This window comes from Euprymna scolopes, chromosome 16 (genome assembly GCF_053919585.1).
Source record: "Euprymna scolopes isolate OS-2025 chromosome 16, ASM5391958v1, whole genome shotgun sequence".
NCBI lineage: Eukaryota > Metazoa > Mollusca > Cephalopoda > Sepiida > Sepiolidae > Euprymna > Euprymna scolopes.
Genome location: NC_136497.1, coordinates 13,827,786 through 13,847,785, shown reverse-complemented (window position 1 = coordinate 13,847,785; position 20,000 = coordinate 13,827,786). Strand labels below are relative to the sequence as shown.

The 20,000-nt window shown below is 36.2% G+C and overlaps 1 protein-coding gene across 2 annotated transcripts in view; it reads left to right on the top strand.

The window, feature by feature from the left end:
- Positions 1-20,000, top strand: part of LOC145295840 (uncharacterized) — a 94,537-nt gene that overhangs the window by 27,787 nt on the left and 46,750 nt on the right. For both annotated transcript variants that reach the window (XM_080141554.1, XM_080141553.1), the window contains exon 2: positions 11,993-12,591. In XM_080141554.1, coding sequence (XP_079997680.1) covers positions 12,518-12,591 — 74 coding nt within the window. In that variant the 5' untranslated portion in view covers positions 11,993-12,517. The remainder of the gene's footprint in view (positions 1-11,992; positions 12,592-20,000) is intronic.

Genomic DNA, 20,000 nt, shown 5'->3' with positions numbered 1-20,000 from the left:
TTTTCGATAACGCAACATGATCAAAAGAGACGGAGTGTACTGGTTATCACAAGAGACGGAGTGTGCTGGAAATTGGAGAGACTTGTTGTCACTCAGACTTCAGAAAACACCACTGGTTTTATCGATGAAAAATGATTGATAACGACTTGTTTGATAACTAATTTTACACATTTACATGCGTTGTACTAAATAGATTTTAAATAGAAATGGATCCCCATTAAATATCATTTAAAACAACAACAACAACAACAACAACAACAACAACAACAACAACTATTTTTATCGCCTACACGCATTTTTATCCTCCTCCTACAGTGGGAAAATGAGACACATGTATCGGGACTTGGGATTGAAGAACTAGAGACTCAGAGGAAGAGCAATCTTGTTTGCCAAAAAAATTCTAAGCATTCCTTTCGACATTTCTCGGGTGAACCTCCTAGAACTGGACAGGGTCAGCAACATAGGCTGTGTGAAAATATTTAACCGGTAAACTCTTAAACTACTGGTCACATTCGTTCATAGTTTAAAATCGTTTAATTTTAAATCTTTCCTATCCATCTCTCGGGAGCTCAAACAGTAGGCAACGCGACTGGAGCGCTAAATGTTTTGGTTCCGATTCTAGCTGATAAGATTCACATCATTTTGTTTAATTTTTTTTAAAATCAGTATTATATATTAAGTAGAATATGATATTCAATAGAGAATTTGTTATGGAATTAAATACGAAGTCTGCATCAATTAAAACACATTTAAGCGTATTTTACGACCGGGCAACGCCGAGCATGCTTGTTATTATATATATTAAAAAAAAAAAAACTTTTATTTATAGAAACATTTAATTACGCATCAGTTTTGTTAAACTCGTTTTGTTTTTGTTTTTTTCAAGCTGAAAAATAAATGTCTACTTTTTATGGTTTCATACTGAAAAATGAGGAAAAGTTTCAATAACTAAATTCAAATTATTTTCTCTTAACATCCAAGCCATAAAGTTTTCTGCAATAAAACATCAAGTGATTAGACAATTTTTACTTGCGATTTTCAACTTGCAAAGTACGGGTTAGAACGATAAAATTATCGCCCTAAAGAAAACAACATAACAGCTGTATTTGAAAACATTTTTTGGAAACAATCAATTCAGGTAACTTAATTATGTAACAGAGCTGACCTCTATTAAATATAACCGCCTTCAGTCTACATCACCGCCTTAATACGGGTTCGGAACTGGAAGCACGCCTTTTCCACAAGCGCCGGCAGGAGCTTGGCGAATATTCAGCGGATGGCGGCGATCAGGCTGGCTTTGGTGTTGTGGGAGGTCATGTTGGTGATATTTACGACGTATGACCAAACGAAGAGTCCAGCGGGTTCAGGTGAAGGTGAAGAAGGGGGGGGGGGGCAGTAAGAGAAGGGTACAAAGTTGTAGTACTCTTTTTGAAGCCAAGCCTGGATTTCTTTGAACTTGTGGGCCGGCGTCGAGTCCTGTTGCTACGCCACGTGTCTGCCAGCAGCCACCTGATTTCACCAGGCGATCACCACACTCTTCAGCACATCCAGGTACACTTTGGTATTGACTTTCAAGTCCACTTCAAAGATGTGAGGTGGCATGATGTGTCCCTCATTTGAAAGCACACCGAATACCATAACTGTGCGTCGACCAGTGCGTTGAGTCGTGCTTTCAAGTGTTTAATCGTCCGGATTTGCATTTTGAGGGTGCTGGCAATGATCCTGCTGTCATAACTTGGATCGGTAGAGAACATGAGTTGTGCAGCGGCACATCTCCGATATCACTCGTTGAACATTGTGTCACTTTCAGACATGATAGAAAGCTCTTATCGCTCTTGGGATTTGTACACAACTGGCAAACTAGTAGATGGTCTGCAAAAATAAATAAATAAATAAAAATAAAATAAAAAAGATAAAGAAAAAGAAAGAAAGAAAACTGGTTTTCATCAAACGAAATGGAATCATATGGTCTTTTCTAGGGCGACAATTTTATCGTTCCACGCTGTAGGTTTGCATTAACCGTTGGCACGATGACATCTTGTAGAGAGATGGAACGAATATATTTTAACTATGACATTTGATCAATCTTCGTTTATTCAAAATTCTATACGGTTTAATCTCGAGGACACACCAGTTCCCGTTATATCATCGAAGTTAAGCAACGTTGAGATTGGTCAATACTAAAATGGGTGACCATTTAGGAATTCCAACGCTGTATATGCTCTCCGCTTATCTCGGCATTGTTTCCAGTCGCTCTGCCCTCTTCTTGCCACTGGACTCAAGCAGCGCCAATTCAGGAGACGTGTGGTTGAAGATTGTGCAATCCTTACCCCACAATTACACATGCAGCTACTCTTACAGAAAGTATCCATTGTCTCTTGAGACTAAATGGAGGCATAGATTGATTATAAATTCTATTGTAATATTTGAAGTATTTAATATTGAGATTCACTTTTGTTTTTGGAAATCGATTCATATTCGAACCAATCTGAACAATCTAAATTTGCTTTTTCATTATTACTGTATTTATATACTAACTATACTTAACCAGAGCTGCCCGGGATTTATTAATATCATTTTTTTTTTTTGTCAACACGCGAAGTGGTTACAAAATGTTTTTAACATAGAAATGTAAAAGGACAGTAAACGGTCATATAGGCGGGGGGGGGGTCTCCTTAAGTTCAAAATAAGAATTATCTCCCTTTAAGAAACTGAAATTCGTTTTGTACACAGTTTTTTTTAAAAGTTTTTTTTTTATATAAAAAAAATATCGTCTCATTACTTCGGTGGAAGTAAAATAGTAACCCGACTAGTATAATATATACAAATAAACATGCATAAATATATAAATATATAAATAATACGAAACACTATATAAGTAAATGCAATTGTTTCCGAAAGTTGTAAAAAATGCAACCATGTTGAATTGTTTTTGTTAATGTTAAGGGCGGTAGCAGTCCATTTCTTTTTTCTTTTTTTTTTTTTTTTGTGCTTTTAGGCCATTGTCTCTATTTTACTAATCTTCTAGATCGGTATAAGTATTTTTTAAATGAAACTAAAGCGAAATATATAATATGCGTATATCTAATATATCTAATTATGTCAACCGGATTTTCGACTTTAGAGCTGATTCTTGTATAGCGATATTTGATTCTAGTTAGCACTTTCTTGCTTTTTACATTCGAGCCATTTTCTTTGCATAGTACAAATAAAAAAAAGACAAAACAACAAATCTATAATCAGAATACAATATCGATCTGTCAGATCCAATGTAAGTTAGTTCTAAAGCCGAAAATCCGTCTGACTTAATTATATATATTAGATATATATTAAACTAATCTCCTAGCGATATGTAATTTATATTATGTCTGATGAAATAGGTGGACAGACAAACAGGCTAGACGGACAGAGAAAAAAAAACAACGACGGAGAAAGGCATAAATAGGTAAGCAACATATATTAAAGAGTCAGACAAAAAAAAAAAAAAAGACATAAAAGCAGCAAAGAGAAAAGAAAAAAGATATAAATAAATACATAGGTGAATATTTTAACTCTTCCTCTTCCCTTCTTTGACTCCGAATTAATTGTGTCATAAATCACTTTGGTTGATTTTGAGCATGTGCGAATCAGGGGAAACGAAAATAAAACTGTTTCCATAAAACTGTTTAAAAAAAAAGTGTGACATCGTTTATTTACGCATTAATGTTCGCGTGCCGTTAAAAATGGCGGCATAGTACTTCTGTAGGATTCTAACTAATTGACAACCATTATAAGTAAAGTTAATTTAAACAAGTTACTTTAGTCGCATTGTGTATAAACACTACTAATAGTTAAAGTTAGCTGCTACTGCTGCTGCTGTAGTGGTTGCCGTTGTTACGCAAGTTGGACGTCTGCATAGACTCACGAGGATCATGTCTTAGAATTATCTGGTCTGCATGAAGTCCTTCTTGTTGGTCGCATCTGTTGCATTAACTTTTCATTGCGGATTTAAACCAACGAAGCTTAACAGTTGGATGTAAAATCGGAAAAAGTAAAAATGTATCAGTGGCCCCCCGCTCACTCCATTCATTCTGAGCCTGATACGTCTTGATATGCTTAGCACATAAAGAGGCGGAGACGACCAGGAGACGACTGATCTTGGTACCAAATCCTCTTGGATTTTCACCAGAGCTCTGTTAGACGGGAAACTTTGACACTACCACGTTGCCACTGCTCCTACCAAGGGTAAAGAACGGTTGGACTTTAGAGAGGTGCTGGTACTGTTGTTGTTGTTGTTGTTGTTGTTGTTGTTAAGGTTAACGTCTCCACCTTGGAGATCCGGTGTTTTTTTTTAGAAAGTCGCCCATTTTTTATTTGGACGTATTTTTTATTATATTAAAAAAAAAAATTATATATATATATATATATATATATATATATATATATATATATATATATATATATATATATAGTTTAGCCGCACTGATTAGTTGTGATACAACGAAACAGTACTGCATGCGGATGACTATATATTTAAGCCCCCATTCTTTAAGGTGAGCATTGTCGTAAATGTATCTCAACCGCTACGTAAATGGCTTAAAGCAAGGCTCGCTGTTTGTTTATTTATAAATAAAGACGCAGCTCGAACACTGTAAAAGCGGTGGGCGAGTGTTTATTTAGATGCACATTTGTTGAGGTCCTTTACGAGCACCGATTCAATGGGCCGGTGAGTAGGACTGCCGACTATCAACGCGATGATTGTAGGTTCAATCTCCAGGTAGGGAGAGGTACTAATCTAGCCGCACTGATAAGTTGTGATTTAACGAAACAGTACTGTATATGGACCATCTCTCTCTCTCTCTCTCTCTCTCTCTCTCTCTCTCTCTCTCTATATATATATATATATATATATATATATATATAGAGAGAGAGAGAGAGAGAGAGAGGAATGAGGGAGACGAGTGGGGAGAATATGCGTGCATCAAAATAAACCGCTGTAACAAGCAAAGAAAGAAAATGGAAGAGAAAACTTTGGCTCGATTTATTTTCCGTTCGGCATATCCATCCCCACAGTCTACGGTTCACTATACTGAGCTGTAATTGTCCAGCGTTACCCGGGATTTTTTTAAAACCCTCCATATTTGTTTCTCTTCTTTTTTGTAAATCGGATTTTGAAGTTTAAATTTTATGATGTCATCACTTTAGCTGAACCAAATTATGTTAAAACTATAATTAATTTTATTATTAAGCTCATGTTGTTTCAATATTTATAAAATTATTGGATGCAAATTGTAGCAGCGATACAATAAATATTAGCAGCAGCAATCTGAAACTTTACAACTAGCCGACCAAAATATTTCTTTTCACTGAAAAAGCAAACATAATTTTTCATCGAAAAAAAAACTTCATTGAAATAAACATTGAATACAATATCGAATAAACATTGTCGACAAGACAAACCCATCACTGACGATTAGCTGATAAAAAAAAAACCTTTACCGCCGAAGTTAACTCAAAGCAACATTTATTTTTTTCATAAAACAACAAAAATCTCTTCACTAAATATTAATGAAGTAACATTGTCAACAAATCAATTAGTCGTTGACGTCAAGCAATGATGAATATCAACTTAACGACCTCAAATTCCACTGGAATAGCTCAAATTTTAAGAAATTCTTTGAAGCAATTCTATGGGACCACGCCCCCCCCCCACCCCGCGTTCTATAACAACCATCAAACTCAACGCTGTGAATCATAGTTTCTTCCTCTGTCGTCTTTCCTTCTGCCAGTACCTCGTCTCCCCATCTGATCTGAGCCACAACTTGCCCTCAACTATTGCAAATTCTGACACAAAACTATCATCGCTGACAGAAAAATTACGAAATAAAAACTATTATTTTATTTTGATATTTTTTCTTAGAAAATCAATCAGTGTAACAGCGATGCTACAAGTTTCTGCAACAGTGACAAGTCGCAATTAACGATTTTGAATCTATGCTTAATTTCTAAACTCGGCACTGATTGGTGTATGCACTTTTCCAATCAGAAGGTATCTCCCTGACGAACTGGCGGGAGATTATAAAAGAGATCGCCCACCGTTTTGTTCGCCTTCCTTAGAAACTCATTCACGTTACTCGGGCCGATCATGAAACTGTCTCTTAGCCTTTAATCTTCCTGTCAAGCATACAGGTTTTGATATCAACAATACCCAAGAATTCAACATGATTACAGCCGCGCGCACGTAAACTTAATGTAATACACACACACACACACACACACACACACACACACACACACACACACACATACACACACACACACACACACACACATGAACACGTACCTACATACGCACATGGACACGATCTGACTTCAGCGTACTTTCTCATATAAATTTTCTCATATGAACTCTTCTCTCTTCTTCATAAACAGGGCATTCATAAACTTCATCATACTCATGATTTAATCTTTTGTTTTTACACATACTCATGACATTACTCGTTTACCACCCTTTCCTTTCGCTCATTTTTTTTTATTAATACCGCTGCAAAGATGACCCAATAAAGTTGTTTTGAATATTAGAAATGGACTTGGACTTCGTCTCATCTTCTATAAATAACTTCCAAAACTTGACACGAGGATTTGTTAAGAATTTTAAAGCCAGAAATAACTTTTTACTCGAAAGTATAATTCATTATCTTTTCAACTATTAACAAAAGAATTGCTAACTTACAAAGAACCCGAAATGCATTATGTTGGATTTAAATTTCTAATTAAATTACATTTCAAATAGATATTTTAAATTTCGTTTTATTTTAATAAATCTTCAATTAATGGAATGGAATGGAAACGCACCTTACCCCATATGTGTTTAATCGGCTTCCGTCAAAGGAGGAAGTTCCATGGGAGTATGAAATTTACAAGCGATCCCTAGTTGCATGTATATCCTCGTCAGGAGAGATAACGACATTAGGATTTTGCAACTCTTGCAGGGAGGTGTCGACATATTGAATAAGGTGTTCATATTAGAAGATCGAATATATGAGAGGAGAGCTCACATCTTTTTTTTTTCTTTCTTTTTTTATAATCGGCGTTTTCTTCGCTGTCGATCCCAGCTGTCGAGTGTGAGATGAAATATACACGTACGACAATTTACAACATACAATGAAACATCCTGGAATCTTGATGAGCGTCTCTAAAGGACCAGATGCACAACAGACACCCTCCTACATACAGCGCGTTGATTTCCTAAATCGGTCACCCATCTGGTACTGAGCAGACTCAACGTTGCTTAATTTCAGTGATCTAACGAAAACTGGTGTGTCAACGTGATTATGCTGGACATTTAATTAGCAATTAATTGTAAATAAAATAGTAAAAATATTCAGTTCTGAGATTCATGAGATAAAAGACGCATTAAATTATCTTCTAGTGTTATTGGTCCCACGACGAAAGGAGAGTGGACCTGTAAATTCACCCTTGTCCGTTCGTCAGTTCGTCAGTTCGTCAGTTCGTTTGTCCACACTATTCTCAATAAGTACACCTTGGAATTTTTTGAAATTTTGCACAAGCATTAAACATGATATGAGTAAAAAAGTAACAGAACGGATTTTCCGAGAAAACTTCGGTTGCCTCCCCCCCTAAGGAGTGCCTTTCGGATTAAAATAGCTAAAATCATCATCATCATCATCATCATCATCATCATCATTTATTTATTTCGTATTAGCCAGATGATTGTTGTTGACATTCGTGTCCGCGATATTTTTCTAGTTAGAATTCGTTCTAGAAAGACATCGGATTCTTACAAGAGGGGCCACGTGAAGGTTGCTAACATCTTTAAGTGAAAAATGTTTATGGTGAATGAACCCAGCTTACCAGTTTATATCGTTAAACACTTAGCCACTGCCCGCCCTCGTAAGTCTCAATACTTGATGACACGGCATATACCAGTCGAGAGTCCGTTCTCGACAATCAGTTCGACAGAGACTGGTCCATTTCTGTAGCTTTTTATCCAACCATTGTATTAGCTATGGATAGTCCGAAGACGTTTACGCTCCCAAGACCTGTCTTCCTTTTTTGGGAAGGAGTTAGTTAATTACGAACTGCCTAAGGCGGCCCCACTAAGGAATGTCGTCGGGTCTGCCCATACCGGCCTAAGCTGGAAGGATATAAATACTGGGTCTCAATATTACGAATCTGTCGTTGGATGGGTGTTGCACTGTTGCAACTAGTACATAATTTAAATGTCAACCATATAGAAAAGAAACCAATAATTGAAGAACGGATATTCTTGAGATGCGTACATGTAAGCAACGCGTTGATCAATGGAACCTTATCAAGCGTGACTGGCAGACGCAACTGTTATTTCAAACTTAATGTGACAAGCTGACGAACACATCCTTTTTAGTGATGCGAAGCCGCATTTAAAAAACCGTCGAGAATGACAAATTGATTAATGAGGCGAGTGGGCGGAGGGGCTTTGAAAATAAAAATGAAAAGAATTAATGTAAGTTAAATTTTTTCTGTCTGAAAGAAGGAAAGAAATAAAAAGAAAGGGAGAAATAAGGAAGATAGAATGAAAGAGAAATAAGGTCCAGAAGTTGAAGAAAGACAGGGTGTGTAAGAGAAAAAAAAAAGCACAAAGAAATAACAAAAGGACGAAGAAAGATTGATGAATCGTATAGAGAGGGAGAAGAAAGAAAGCCACCCACCGATATCCATGACAAATAACACCATACCTGAGAATTCTACCTTCAAACTCCTCGGTTTAACATTCACGGCTAATATGAACTGGTACAAATACACTGGGGACATTGCGAAGGCTGCTGCAAAGAAGGTGGGTTCCTTCTATTTAGCTAGAGGACTACTCACACTGTACCTGTACATTGCCACCATTTACCCATACATGGGGTATTGTTGCCACATCTGGGCTGGTGCATCTATCTCTAGCCTTTCCCTCTTGGATAGGGCCCACAAAAGAGTTTTCAATATAAGAGGTCCCACTTTGTCAACTAAGCTCCAACCCCTGTCCCATCGCCACAATGTTGCATCTCTATGCCTGTTTTACAAATATTTTAATGGGTGAATTCGTTGCACTTGTGCCCCCTCGACCTACATATCCCCGACAAACCTGCTTAGCAACAAAATCACACCCCTTCACTGTTGAGGTCCCTAAATGCCAGAAAGCTTTCTACTCTAATAGCTTCTTTCCTCGAACAGCTAGACTTTGGAATTCTCTTCCTGCTACCCGCTTCCCTGACTGTACTGATATGCAGAAGTTTAAATGTAACGTAAATCTTGTTAATCTTTCTTAGGTATGGTCCCAAATAATAGCCCTTTACGTCCAAGTGGCGATATGCCTTATTTAAGGTGAACGTGTTACAAAATAAATAAAAAAAGAAAGAAAGAAAAGAAAAGAAAGAAAAATAAATGGAAAAGAGAAACAACAAAAAGAAAAGACAAATTCGGTTCAAGAAAGAAAGTGTGAAAAAGAAAGAGCGTGAAAGTAAGAGGAAGGAAGAAAGATAGACGGGAAGACAGATAAAAAGAAAGAAAGATAGAAGAAAAATAAACGGTAGATGAATTCGCTTAAAAATCCAGAGAGAGGGAGGGAGAGAGAGAAAGAGAGAGAGAGAAAGAGAGAGAGAGAGAAAGAGAGAGAGAGAGAGAGAGAGTGGGGGGGGGGGAGTAAAAAAAATGAAAAAAACATGGTAGACAAGTTAAGCTGCTTGTTAAGAGAAAGTCGACAAATCGATTTTTTTAAATATCGTTTTAAGCAAAAACAATATTACGTACTTAATTGTCACGTCGAAAATAGTAATGTATCCAAAAATTAGGAAAATTGATCAAGTATAATAATTGTTATTGTGTTTTAGTAAAAAAAAAAAACAAAAAAAACGCCTATCGCTATAAACAAATATTACAGCCAAGACACAACTAATCTAAAATATTCTTCTCAGAGTTATGCCCCCTGCGTATAGCTTCCTACTACCTACTTTATAACTTCTAAGAAAAATGTGATTTTTAACCAAGTTTCTGTAAAAATTACTTTTAACTAGAAATAACTTTTTACTCGATGACTTTTCGTAATTTTTTAATATATTTTTGGTATGACAATTAAGTATGTACGAGGGGCGTGCAATAAGTAATGCCCCTGACCCATTTCCCATAGCAGTAGAGCAACGAAACTTGGCACAGTTATTAGTCTTTCTCTACATAGGAACCACTCAAAGTTATGCATTTCTCCCATCGTTTGATGCAGCATTGGAGACCGTTTTTGTAGAGCATCCAAGATTGGTCCTCCAACCACGACGTGGCTTCAGAAATCAAGGCTGCATCATCTGGGAAACGCTTTCCTTTAAAAAATAACTTCATGGCTGGGAAGTGGTGAAAGTCAGAGGGTGCAAGGTCAGGAGAGTAGGGAGGATGGGGAAGGATTTCATAACCACACGCCCGTGCTTCTGATCTGCCGACATGCGAGTTGTGGACCGGAGCGTTGTCCTGCAGGAGGAGGGTACCTTTGCTGATCTTGCCTCGCCTCTTGATTTTAATAGCTTCCCTTAATTTCCTCAAAAGTGAAACATAGTAGGCTCCTGTAATTGTGGTACCCTTTGCCAGGAAATCTGTCATCACTACTCCGTCCTGGTCCCAGAAGACTGTGAGCATGATCTTGCCAGCGGAGGGCTGCACCCTTGCCTTCTTTGGAGGTGGTGAATCCAATGCTTCCACTGCATTGACTGGACTTTGGTCTCTGGATCATAGTGATGGACGCAGGTTTCATCCTGTGTAATCAGTCTTTTGAAAAACTTTGACTCATCTTCTTGGCACATCTCCAAATTCATCCTCGAGCACTCGACGCGTTCTCGCTTCTGGAAGAGTGTGAGCAACCTGGGAATCCATCTGGCAGACACCTTATGCATATGCAAATGGTCATGAATGATAGTTTCCACAGACCCTGTACTAATCTTGACATCTTGGGCTATTTGGCGAATAGCAATGCGCCGATCTTCCAAAATGGCAGCCTCAACTTGACGGACAGATGCCTCATCAATGGCAGAAGGGGGGGGGGACCAGGTCTGGGAGCTGTTTCCACAGACTTCCGGCCATGTTTGAATTCACGATGCCAGAGTTTTACAAGGTCATATGATGGGGCATTATCATCATAAGTTTCTTTCATTTCATCAAAAGTCTCCTGTGGTGTGCGTCCTTTCAAATACAAAAACTGGATCACTGCTCAACATTCAACACCTGACTAAGTTCAAACACCTGTAAAACAGAAACCACAATTAGTCCAGAGCTATAATTTGCTACATAACCCGTAGAGATATAAATCATTGCACATGCAAAATTTCAGCTAGATCAGACAACTGGAAGGTGGCCAGGGACATTACTTATTGCACACCCCTCGTAATATTGTCTTTGCTCAAAACGACATATTTAAAGAAGCGATTTGTCGTCTATAGCTTAGCAAGCACCGAAATTAAGTTCAAGATTCGAAGAAAGGGAGAGAGAGAGAGAGAGAGAGAGAGAGAGAGAGAGAGAGAGAGACGGGGGGGGGGGTAAAAAGAAAGCTGGAAGAAAAAGAAAAAAACGAACTCGCTTTAAACCCCAGAGAGAGAGAGAGAGAGAGAGAGAGAGAAAGCGAGAGAAAGAGAGGGAGAGAAAGAGAGCAAAGAAGAGGCGTGGAAAAGTAGAGAAAGAGGGGGAAAGATGAGGGCGCAAAAGAGGCAAGAGAAAAAAAGAAGATAGAAAGAGAGATAACACGAGGGGAGAGAGAATACGAGAGAAAAAGGAGAGAGAGAGAAAGAGAGAAGAAAAGTGTGCGTGAGAGAAAGGGGGTGAGAAGAGAATAGAAAGAAGGGAAATGAATTTATATTGCACGCGCTTACACGTGACTTCGGACTTATTCATCTCTATTTTAATTTTTCTTTTTTTTTCTTTTCTTTTTTATTTATTTATTTATTTTTTTTTTAACTTGTATATATTTTAAGTTTTCAACTCATTTCGTTCACAGGATCACAATTTGGAGACGCTTAAACGAGGACCAACGCAAGCAGTGACTTTTTTCTGGTGGAGAATTTATTATTTAATATTTGCTTTCCGCATATCTGCATATCGCCGTGGAAGTCCTTAACCAACTTAAAACTACTTCCCCCCTCTCTCTGTCTCTCTCTCTCTCTCCTCTTCTCTTTCCTTTCTTCGTTTCGTCTTATCTTTTTATCCTCTCTGCTTTCACATTTTTAAAATAAATAGCAGATTTTATATACATATACATACGACATATCTCGTTCAAACAGAATAAAACTAAAGAAAAAAAAAATTATTAAAATTATTAACAAGAAAAATCGCTAAACCAAAGTGCGACAAAAATTGCGACATTGACCGCCCGCCCTACCCCCCACCACCTGAGACACCAATTTTTTGCGGGCTTTTTATATTTTATTTTTGAAATTATCAAAATATTATCAAACAACGAAGCTATTTAAATAAATATCGACCACAAGAAAGGACATTTGTGGCTCCACTACACGGCATCATCATGTTACAGTGTCCAGATAAAAATAATAACAACAATAATACCAATTCCAACCACCATTATAAATACAGCTCGAAGTAAGTATAAAAAATATCCATGTTTTTTCATTTTTGTTTTTCATTTTTTGTTTTTTCTATTTACTTTTTTTTTCTTTTTTTTTTTTTGCATTGAAATTTCAATTTCAGCAAACAAAGGAATATTAAGAAGGAATCCCCATCAGGTCGATTTTTAATAAAAAAAATCAAGTTTTACTAATTTGGCGATGGACACGTTGAATATAAAACAGAAATAAAAAAAATTTATATCACCTCAGTCTAGAAGGATTTCTCGAATTACAAAACAGCTTGTACTCTTTGAAATATATATTTGCAGTAATATATATTTTTATAAATTTATATTTACAACAAATTAGACACAAGAACATTTAAAAGTGTGAGAAAATGTGTGTCTTTGGTCATCCTTTCTCACCATGTCACTTGAAACTGTCTATTCCTAACTAAAACCATCAATCACCAAAATACCACGTTTACTTCAAAAGACGTCCTACTTAAAATGCCCTACTTTAATTGTTGCCCGAAAGTCAGTCATCAAGTAAAAAGCGATGATTCGTCAACCTTGTAATAAGTAAAAATAGCAACTTTTTTTTTTTTTTTTTTTTTTTTTTTTGAAGGTTCCAAACCATCACCTGAGAAGCTACCTTTTCAGAATCGGAACAGATCCGATGCAAGACAGCAGATATTTAGCACACACCAAATTTCAAATAATTCATCACAACTAATAAATCACACAAATAAATAATTAAATTCGACTCCAGATTCTCTCAGCTTACATTGTATACAGACGACTTGTATAAACATACACTTCTGACAATTCGAACTACAGTAAAACTGCAGCAAAATGCTAAGATAAATAATTTTTTTATTATTTATAAATAACCAGTTACCAAGGGCAGAAATCAATCGTGATTAATTTTCAGTTTTCAATGAAAGGATTGGAAACGATGAAATATATTTTTAGTTTCTTTTGGACCTGTCGCGCAACGGATAAAAGTGCTATCGTTAATCAGTCCTAAATGGCAGTTTTTGGAGGTTGAATGTTCAATCCTAAATACGGATAATATTAAGAAAACAATTCCGAATTAAAGCTTATGACTGATGGAACGAGAGCAAGTTATCCTGTAGATTAAGTAAAAAAAAAAGGTTTCGTTCTAAACTCCGTACAGATTCCCGAGTTTGAGAGAAATATTCCCGCGTTTGACAAGACGGACCTGAAGAAGGTCTGAGGTCACATCAATCGAAACATTATAAGAATAACAGTTGAGATGAGAACAGTAGTCTGAACAATCCAAATTATACAAATTATCAATCCTCATCTAAAAAATTCCGAAATATAACCGAAAAAAGTATCTGTTTGTTCGTAAAATGCACCGCGTTCTACGAGTTAGAGAGAGAGAGAGAGAGAGAGAGAAAAGAGAGAGAGAGAGAGAGAAAAGAGAGAGAGAGAGAGAGAGAGAGAGGGGGGGGGAGTCATCGAGATAATGATACAAAAATGTTAAAGCTAGAACAATTTTATAATCTCTTTACCGGAAAAGAATTTTTTTAATGAGATGAAGTCTGTGAATATCTAGACATTGTCTTGTCATTGTCATTAATGAAAGAACTGTAACTCTTATCGTATCGTTTGACAATGCTATCATTTTTGCATAACAAGACATCAGCAACATTTTGATAACAGCGTTGGCCGCTATTGAAAAAGAATGAGACTATCAGTTTCTATTGGAATTGAAATGGCATTATGTTTTCTCATTTCTCCAGCAGGTTTTAGCAATAGTTTTAATCTAGGACGTTTTGGTCCGCGGACGATTTGTTCTGCGGACGTTTGATACGTGGATGTTCTGGTCAGCTATTTTTTCGTTTAGTCTTTTTTAAAAATATACATGAAAAGAATAAAAAAAATTGATTAAATTAAAAATGTCAGATTAAGATATCGGTGCTTATGCACAATAATCGAATTTGAAAAAAAAATGCATTTTAAGTAAAAAAAACTATTTCGTAATTATGTGTCATGTCGAAATTAGAAAATTTCCAAAAATTACGAAAAATGATAAAGTAGAAATATAATAAGAAAACAATGATTGAAGGTAAATTCCAATTATTGCCTGTTACTCTGGATGCTTCATCGAACAGAATTCTATGAGGAAATCTTTAACCAATCTGGAACATCGTCCAATTCTATTCAAGGCAACCAAAATCTCAAATCCTTTTTTGTTTTAACCCTTATTTTCTTTTTCGATGTCCCTTAAAAAGATTTAATCTGTAATATATTTTCTGTGTATGTGCTTAATAGCAAAGTTATGTTTAATATTTTGCTAATGACTTTCCACTGAGGAGATGAGCTTACATCGAAAATCCATGGATTACGGATGAATCTTTGAATATGACATTCTTTGTTCGAATAATGAATTTTTGTTTTGAAAAATTATATTTTTCCGAATGAAAGGTAAATATAAAAAACTGTATATTGAGCAATTTTAATTTGGCTGGGATGGTCATATTACAATATTACCCCCCCCCCAATATTGTTTAAGACTTGATATCACAAGATTATTAATCTGTGATCTAATTCATCTCATTATTCTGATATATATATATATATATATATATATATATATATATATATGTGTGTGTGTGTGTGTGTGTGTGTGTGTGTGTGTGTGTGTGTGTGTGTGTGCAGATATATGTGTGTGTATGTATATCTATCTATCTATCTATCTATATATATATATATATATATATATATATATAGATAAAACACTTATCGTTGGCAAGTTTTTAACTTTGAAGAAGTATATATATATATATATATATATATATATATATATATATATATATATATATATATACTACTTCAAGGTTAAGAACTTGCCAACGATAAGTGTTAGATATATTCATATACTGATATCAAGAGTAATGGAGAGTACTGGTAATCTGAGGAGATTTGTTGTCACGCAGACTTGAAGGAACACCATTGAATGTTGCCAGTGAATAATCTTTAGTGATAATAAAGTAGTGATAAATCCTACTAAATGCATAATAGCAAAGAGATGAAAGCGAATATGAAACACGAAGAACACTATTGTAATACAAATAATTGGAGAAGTCTTAGAAATGTGATACTATGGATTGCCTTCAACTCTCCCTAATCAGGAGAACTGGAAGAGATTAGTTAGCAAATGAATGCTAATATAAAAGCGATGGATCCATTGTGTTACACACACGAAATGACGCCATGAGCAGCGAGCTGTTAATAGTTTGGCGGGATCAAGTAGAAGATTCGAAAGGGTGTATCTATTGTCAGTTGAAGGAAGCCGAGAAACCCCTGACGTTTAGGATTTCCGGTCGGAAGCAGATCGAAGGAAAACCCCGACGAAAGACGCCAGAGTCAAACTGAGATTCAGAGGTTGAAAGAAATAAGTTTGACTCAAATTTAACGACTCTAACGATACACAAACGCACTCACACGCGCGCTTTCAACAAGTTAATGTGTATACAATGTCTACGCCTGTGTTGTCTTTCTTATGTATGTAAACTGTTGCATTGCACCTCAGCTACCGACCGTATTAGAGCCGCGACATGAAAATAAAGAAGAACAATGGCACCCACTGAACAATCAGTTCCTTTTAAATAATCTTCAGCCTAACCTTAATGCGGTCCTCTTGTGGGGACAATCATCATATAGCTGACGATTTATTTAATCCTCATCCTCGAGTGTACGCCAAGCCTTGATAAGCCTAGACCGATAAGTAAAAGAGAAAACAATACGAAGGAAAAATTCACGTGGAGTGAGGCGGTTAGTCGAGAGCCGTTGGTATAGTTCAACAGTCATAAGATAAATGCTATGGATGAACTGTTGTTTCTCGAAGAAGCGCGCGTTTTCCCCCCACTTTTTCTAAAACGATTTCGTTCAACATTTTCGTGTTCTTTTTTCTGTCCTCTTTTCGCTTTATCAAATTATAACTTTCATTTTCGCAATTCCGCAATTTTTTCTTTTTTTCTCTCTTGCATTCTTTCTTTCTGTCTGTCTTTTTATATTCTTTTCCTTTTCCTTTTTCTTTTATATTTTTTCTTTCTTTATAGCCTTTCTTTCTGTCGTTCTCTACTTTTATTCTTTCCTTTTTCCTCCATTTTCTTCCTTTTATATACTTCTTTCTTTTATTCTTTCTATCTTCTTTATTTTTCGATTTCATTTTCTAATCCTTTTCTTTTTTATTCTTTCCCTTTTCTTTTATTTATGTATTTCTTTTGTCTTATTTTTTCCCTTTTCTTTCATTTATGTTGTTTCTTTTTTCCTTTTCTTTTTTCGTTTGTTTTTTCTTATTTATTTATTTTCCTTTTCTTTCGATTATGTTTTTTCTTTTTAATTTCTTTTCTTTTTCTTTTTCGATCTACGTAATAAGCATCTTTAAAACTCAATTTCCGAAATTGAATTAATTTGTATATTATTTCTATTATCCAAATGTCTGAAATTTCGTTATTACGAAGGATTTCTATTCTAACGTATGCACACAAAAGTAACTTGGAGCTGAGTGTAGTATCTGTTCTGAAGCTGTATTTCATTTGTTGTGTCCTCAATAGGTGGACGAAAGGATCTTCTAAGTTGAAGCAGTTTCCCTTTTGAGGTAGTTTGATATTCTACATATTAAAAACTGGCCTTGTGCCTAACCCTGCCCTTGTGAATAGGCAAGGAAATAGGGATTATTTATGAGTATCTTAATATCTTTTTAGCTGTTGTTAAAAGCTCCTCATTTTTACAACCGCCCCCCCCCCCACGCTAGTGACTTCACTTTTGTAACTTGCTTATCAAAACCGGACATTGTTTATCAAAACCGGGTAACACATTTTAGCTAGGAACAAAGTGTAGTATCTGTTCTGATGCTGCTCTTAGTCTTTTCCGTTTTCGGTTAGTGAAGAAGTCCTTGTCTAAGGGATTTTTTTTTATTATGTTCTAATGCAAAATGACCCTTTTTAGGGAGCTGGATTTTCTCCACATTAAAAACTGACATTGAATGTAATAATTCTGCTCTCGTGGGGAGTGAAACAGAAACATTTACTTTATTCATTTTCTCCCTTTGTGTTTTAATCACGGGAAAACAAACGTCGTGACCTCGAATACAATTTGTCGCCTCGGGTAGGGCAGGTACTGGTACTATGGTAATAAGCACGTGTCGATGCACGAAATTTGGCCCAGTTCCCGTCCCTTCCCCTGGCTACTCACACACGTTCCGTCAAATCGCATCGGTTGCTCGGTGTCGTCGTTGTACATATTTCGAACGTATTTGTTGGCGTTTGCTTTCGTTTCGTCTCATTAAACTTACATAGTGTGCAAACTAATGTATTACTAGCTGAATCACCCATCTACGTTAGGGGAGACATAATTCGGTTTGATTCTTTTAAGTTTATGGGACATTAATCCCTTTTGTGGTCATTTAATGGCGAACACGCAATTGTAATACATTTTTTTATTACTCTTATTCAAAACAAGGGACTTTGCCACACGGCGTAAAGGGCTACTATTTGGGACCATTTCCACAGTGACTCTATGAAGAGAACTGAGCAGTTGTCTGTTTGCATCACATTGGAATTAAAGAATGTTAGTACAGTCGGGGAAGCATTGTCAACTAAGCTCCAGCCCCTGTCCCATCGCCGTAATGTTGCATCCCTATGATGTTTTACGAGTATTTGAATGTGCTCTGATGAACTCATTGCACTTGTGCCCCCTCGACATACATATCCCCGAAAAAACCGCTTAGCAACAAAATCACACCCCTTCACTGTTAAGGTCTCTAAATGCCAGAAAGCTTTCTACTCCAATAGTTTCTTACCTCGAACAGCTAGACTTTGTAATTCCCTTCCTGCTAACTGCTTCCCTAACTGTACTACTATGCAGATGGCATATTTTTCTTTTTTTATTCTATTATATGGACGCAGTTGCACAAGAGAGAGAGAGAGAGAGAGAGAGAGAGAGAGAGAGAGAGAGAGAGAGAGAGTTGTGTGTGCATGTGTAACGGTCGGAAGTAGAGTACTGTTAAAGTACTATGTTTACTATGCTAGTTGGTACGAAAGTTTCTCGTGGTTGCCTTCATTACGTAATATTTGAAAACATGAGGTTGTTTTTCTTGAAAAATATTCTCCGAGATAATCATCTAACATCCTACTATTTGGGGAATTCCTGGCACTGCATGAGAATCGCAGAGTTCATAAGAGTTGTTAAAGCTTGATGGCAAACAAAAACTCTCTCTCTCTCTCTCTCTCTCTCTCTCTCACACACACACACACACACACTCTCTCTCTGCCCTCTTTCTCTCTAACCCCCCCTCTCACTCTCTCAGCATACACCATAACAAAACAAGGAGGTTGAAATTGTATGGAATTGAATTATAGCTTCATATTATATTTTATTCGGTACTGAAACAGAATATTTTTGATTTATTAAACAATATCTATATATAATCTGAGGTTATTGTTTTCCAGAGGTTAAATTACCAATGAAGTTTAACAAGGTTAATACAAAAGTGCTCAATCCCGGAGTAGAGCAAGGTATACTCTTTGTTTTTTTCTTGTTTTTTTTTTTTTTTTTGTTTTTTACATAAGCAGTAATATGTTGCTACACAGTCATGAGCATGTTTCGCTCAGCTAGTTATCAGTAACTAGAGACCTCTCCAGGTGATACAGCTTATACGAAAGCAAAGTTTGCAATGCATAAGCTGTATCGCCTGAAGAGAGCTCCAGTTACTGGTAACTAGCTGACCGAAACATGCCCATGACTATGTATATTACTGCTTATGTAAAAACAGAGTATATATATATATATTGTGTATATTTAGGCAGCATATTCTCCTTTAAACATATGTTGTTAAACAGCACAGCATTTTTTTGTTTGACGATTTTCCGTTTTATTTTTTCCAGTCTTCGAATAATCCTTCTTGTGCTATATGTAAAATGGTGTAAAAGTGTTCCGTAGTATATATATATATAAGTGAACGTGTCTGTCTGTGTGTCTGTGTACATTTCCCTACGCAATAACTCTGTTAATTTTAGTCTGCATACTCGAAATTTGATATACAGGGTACTGAGATTTGGGGAAATTTTTGTAATCCATTTTCGGCCAGAAATTTTGCTCGTAAGGGTCAAAGTTCAACGATTTGACCTTTGAGAACTCTATCAAACTCCTCCGCCAATTTTAGGTCTAAACACTTGAAATTTTAGATATAAGTTCCTTGGACATGGATCTAAATTAATAACTTTATTTGAACCCAAAACCCTAAATGTTAAGGGGTCATAATAGGGGTCAAGTTTAAAAAAAAACTGACCTCTGCGGTCTCTACCAAATTACTCAGCCAATTTTTGGTCTAAACATTTCAAATGTTACATAAAGTGTATTCAGACATAGGGCGAGCTTTTTAATCGTTTTTTTTTTTTTGCTGAAA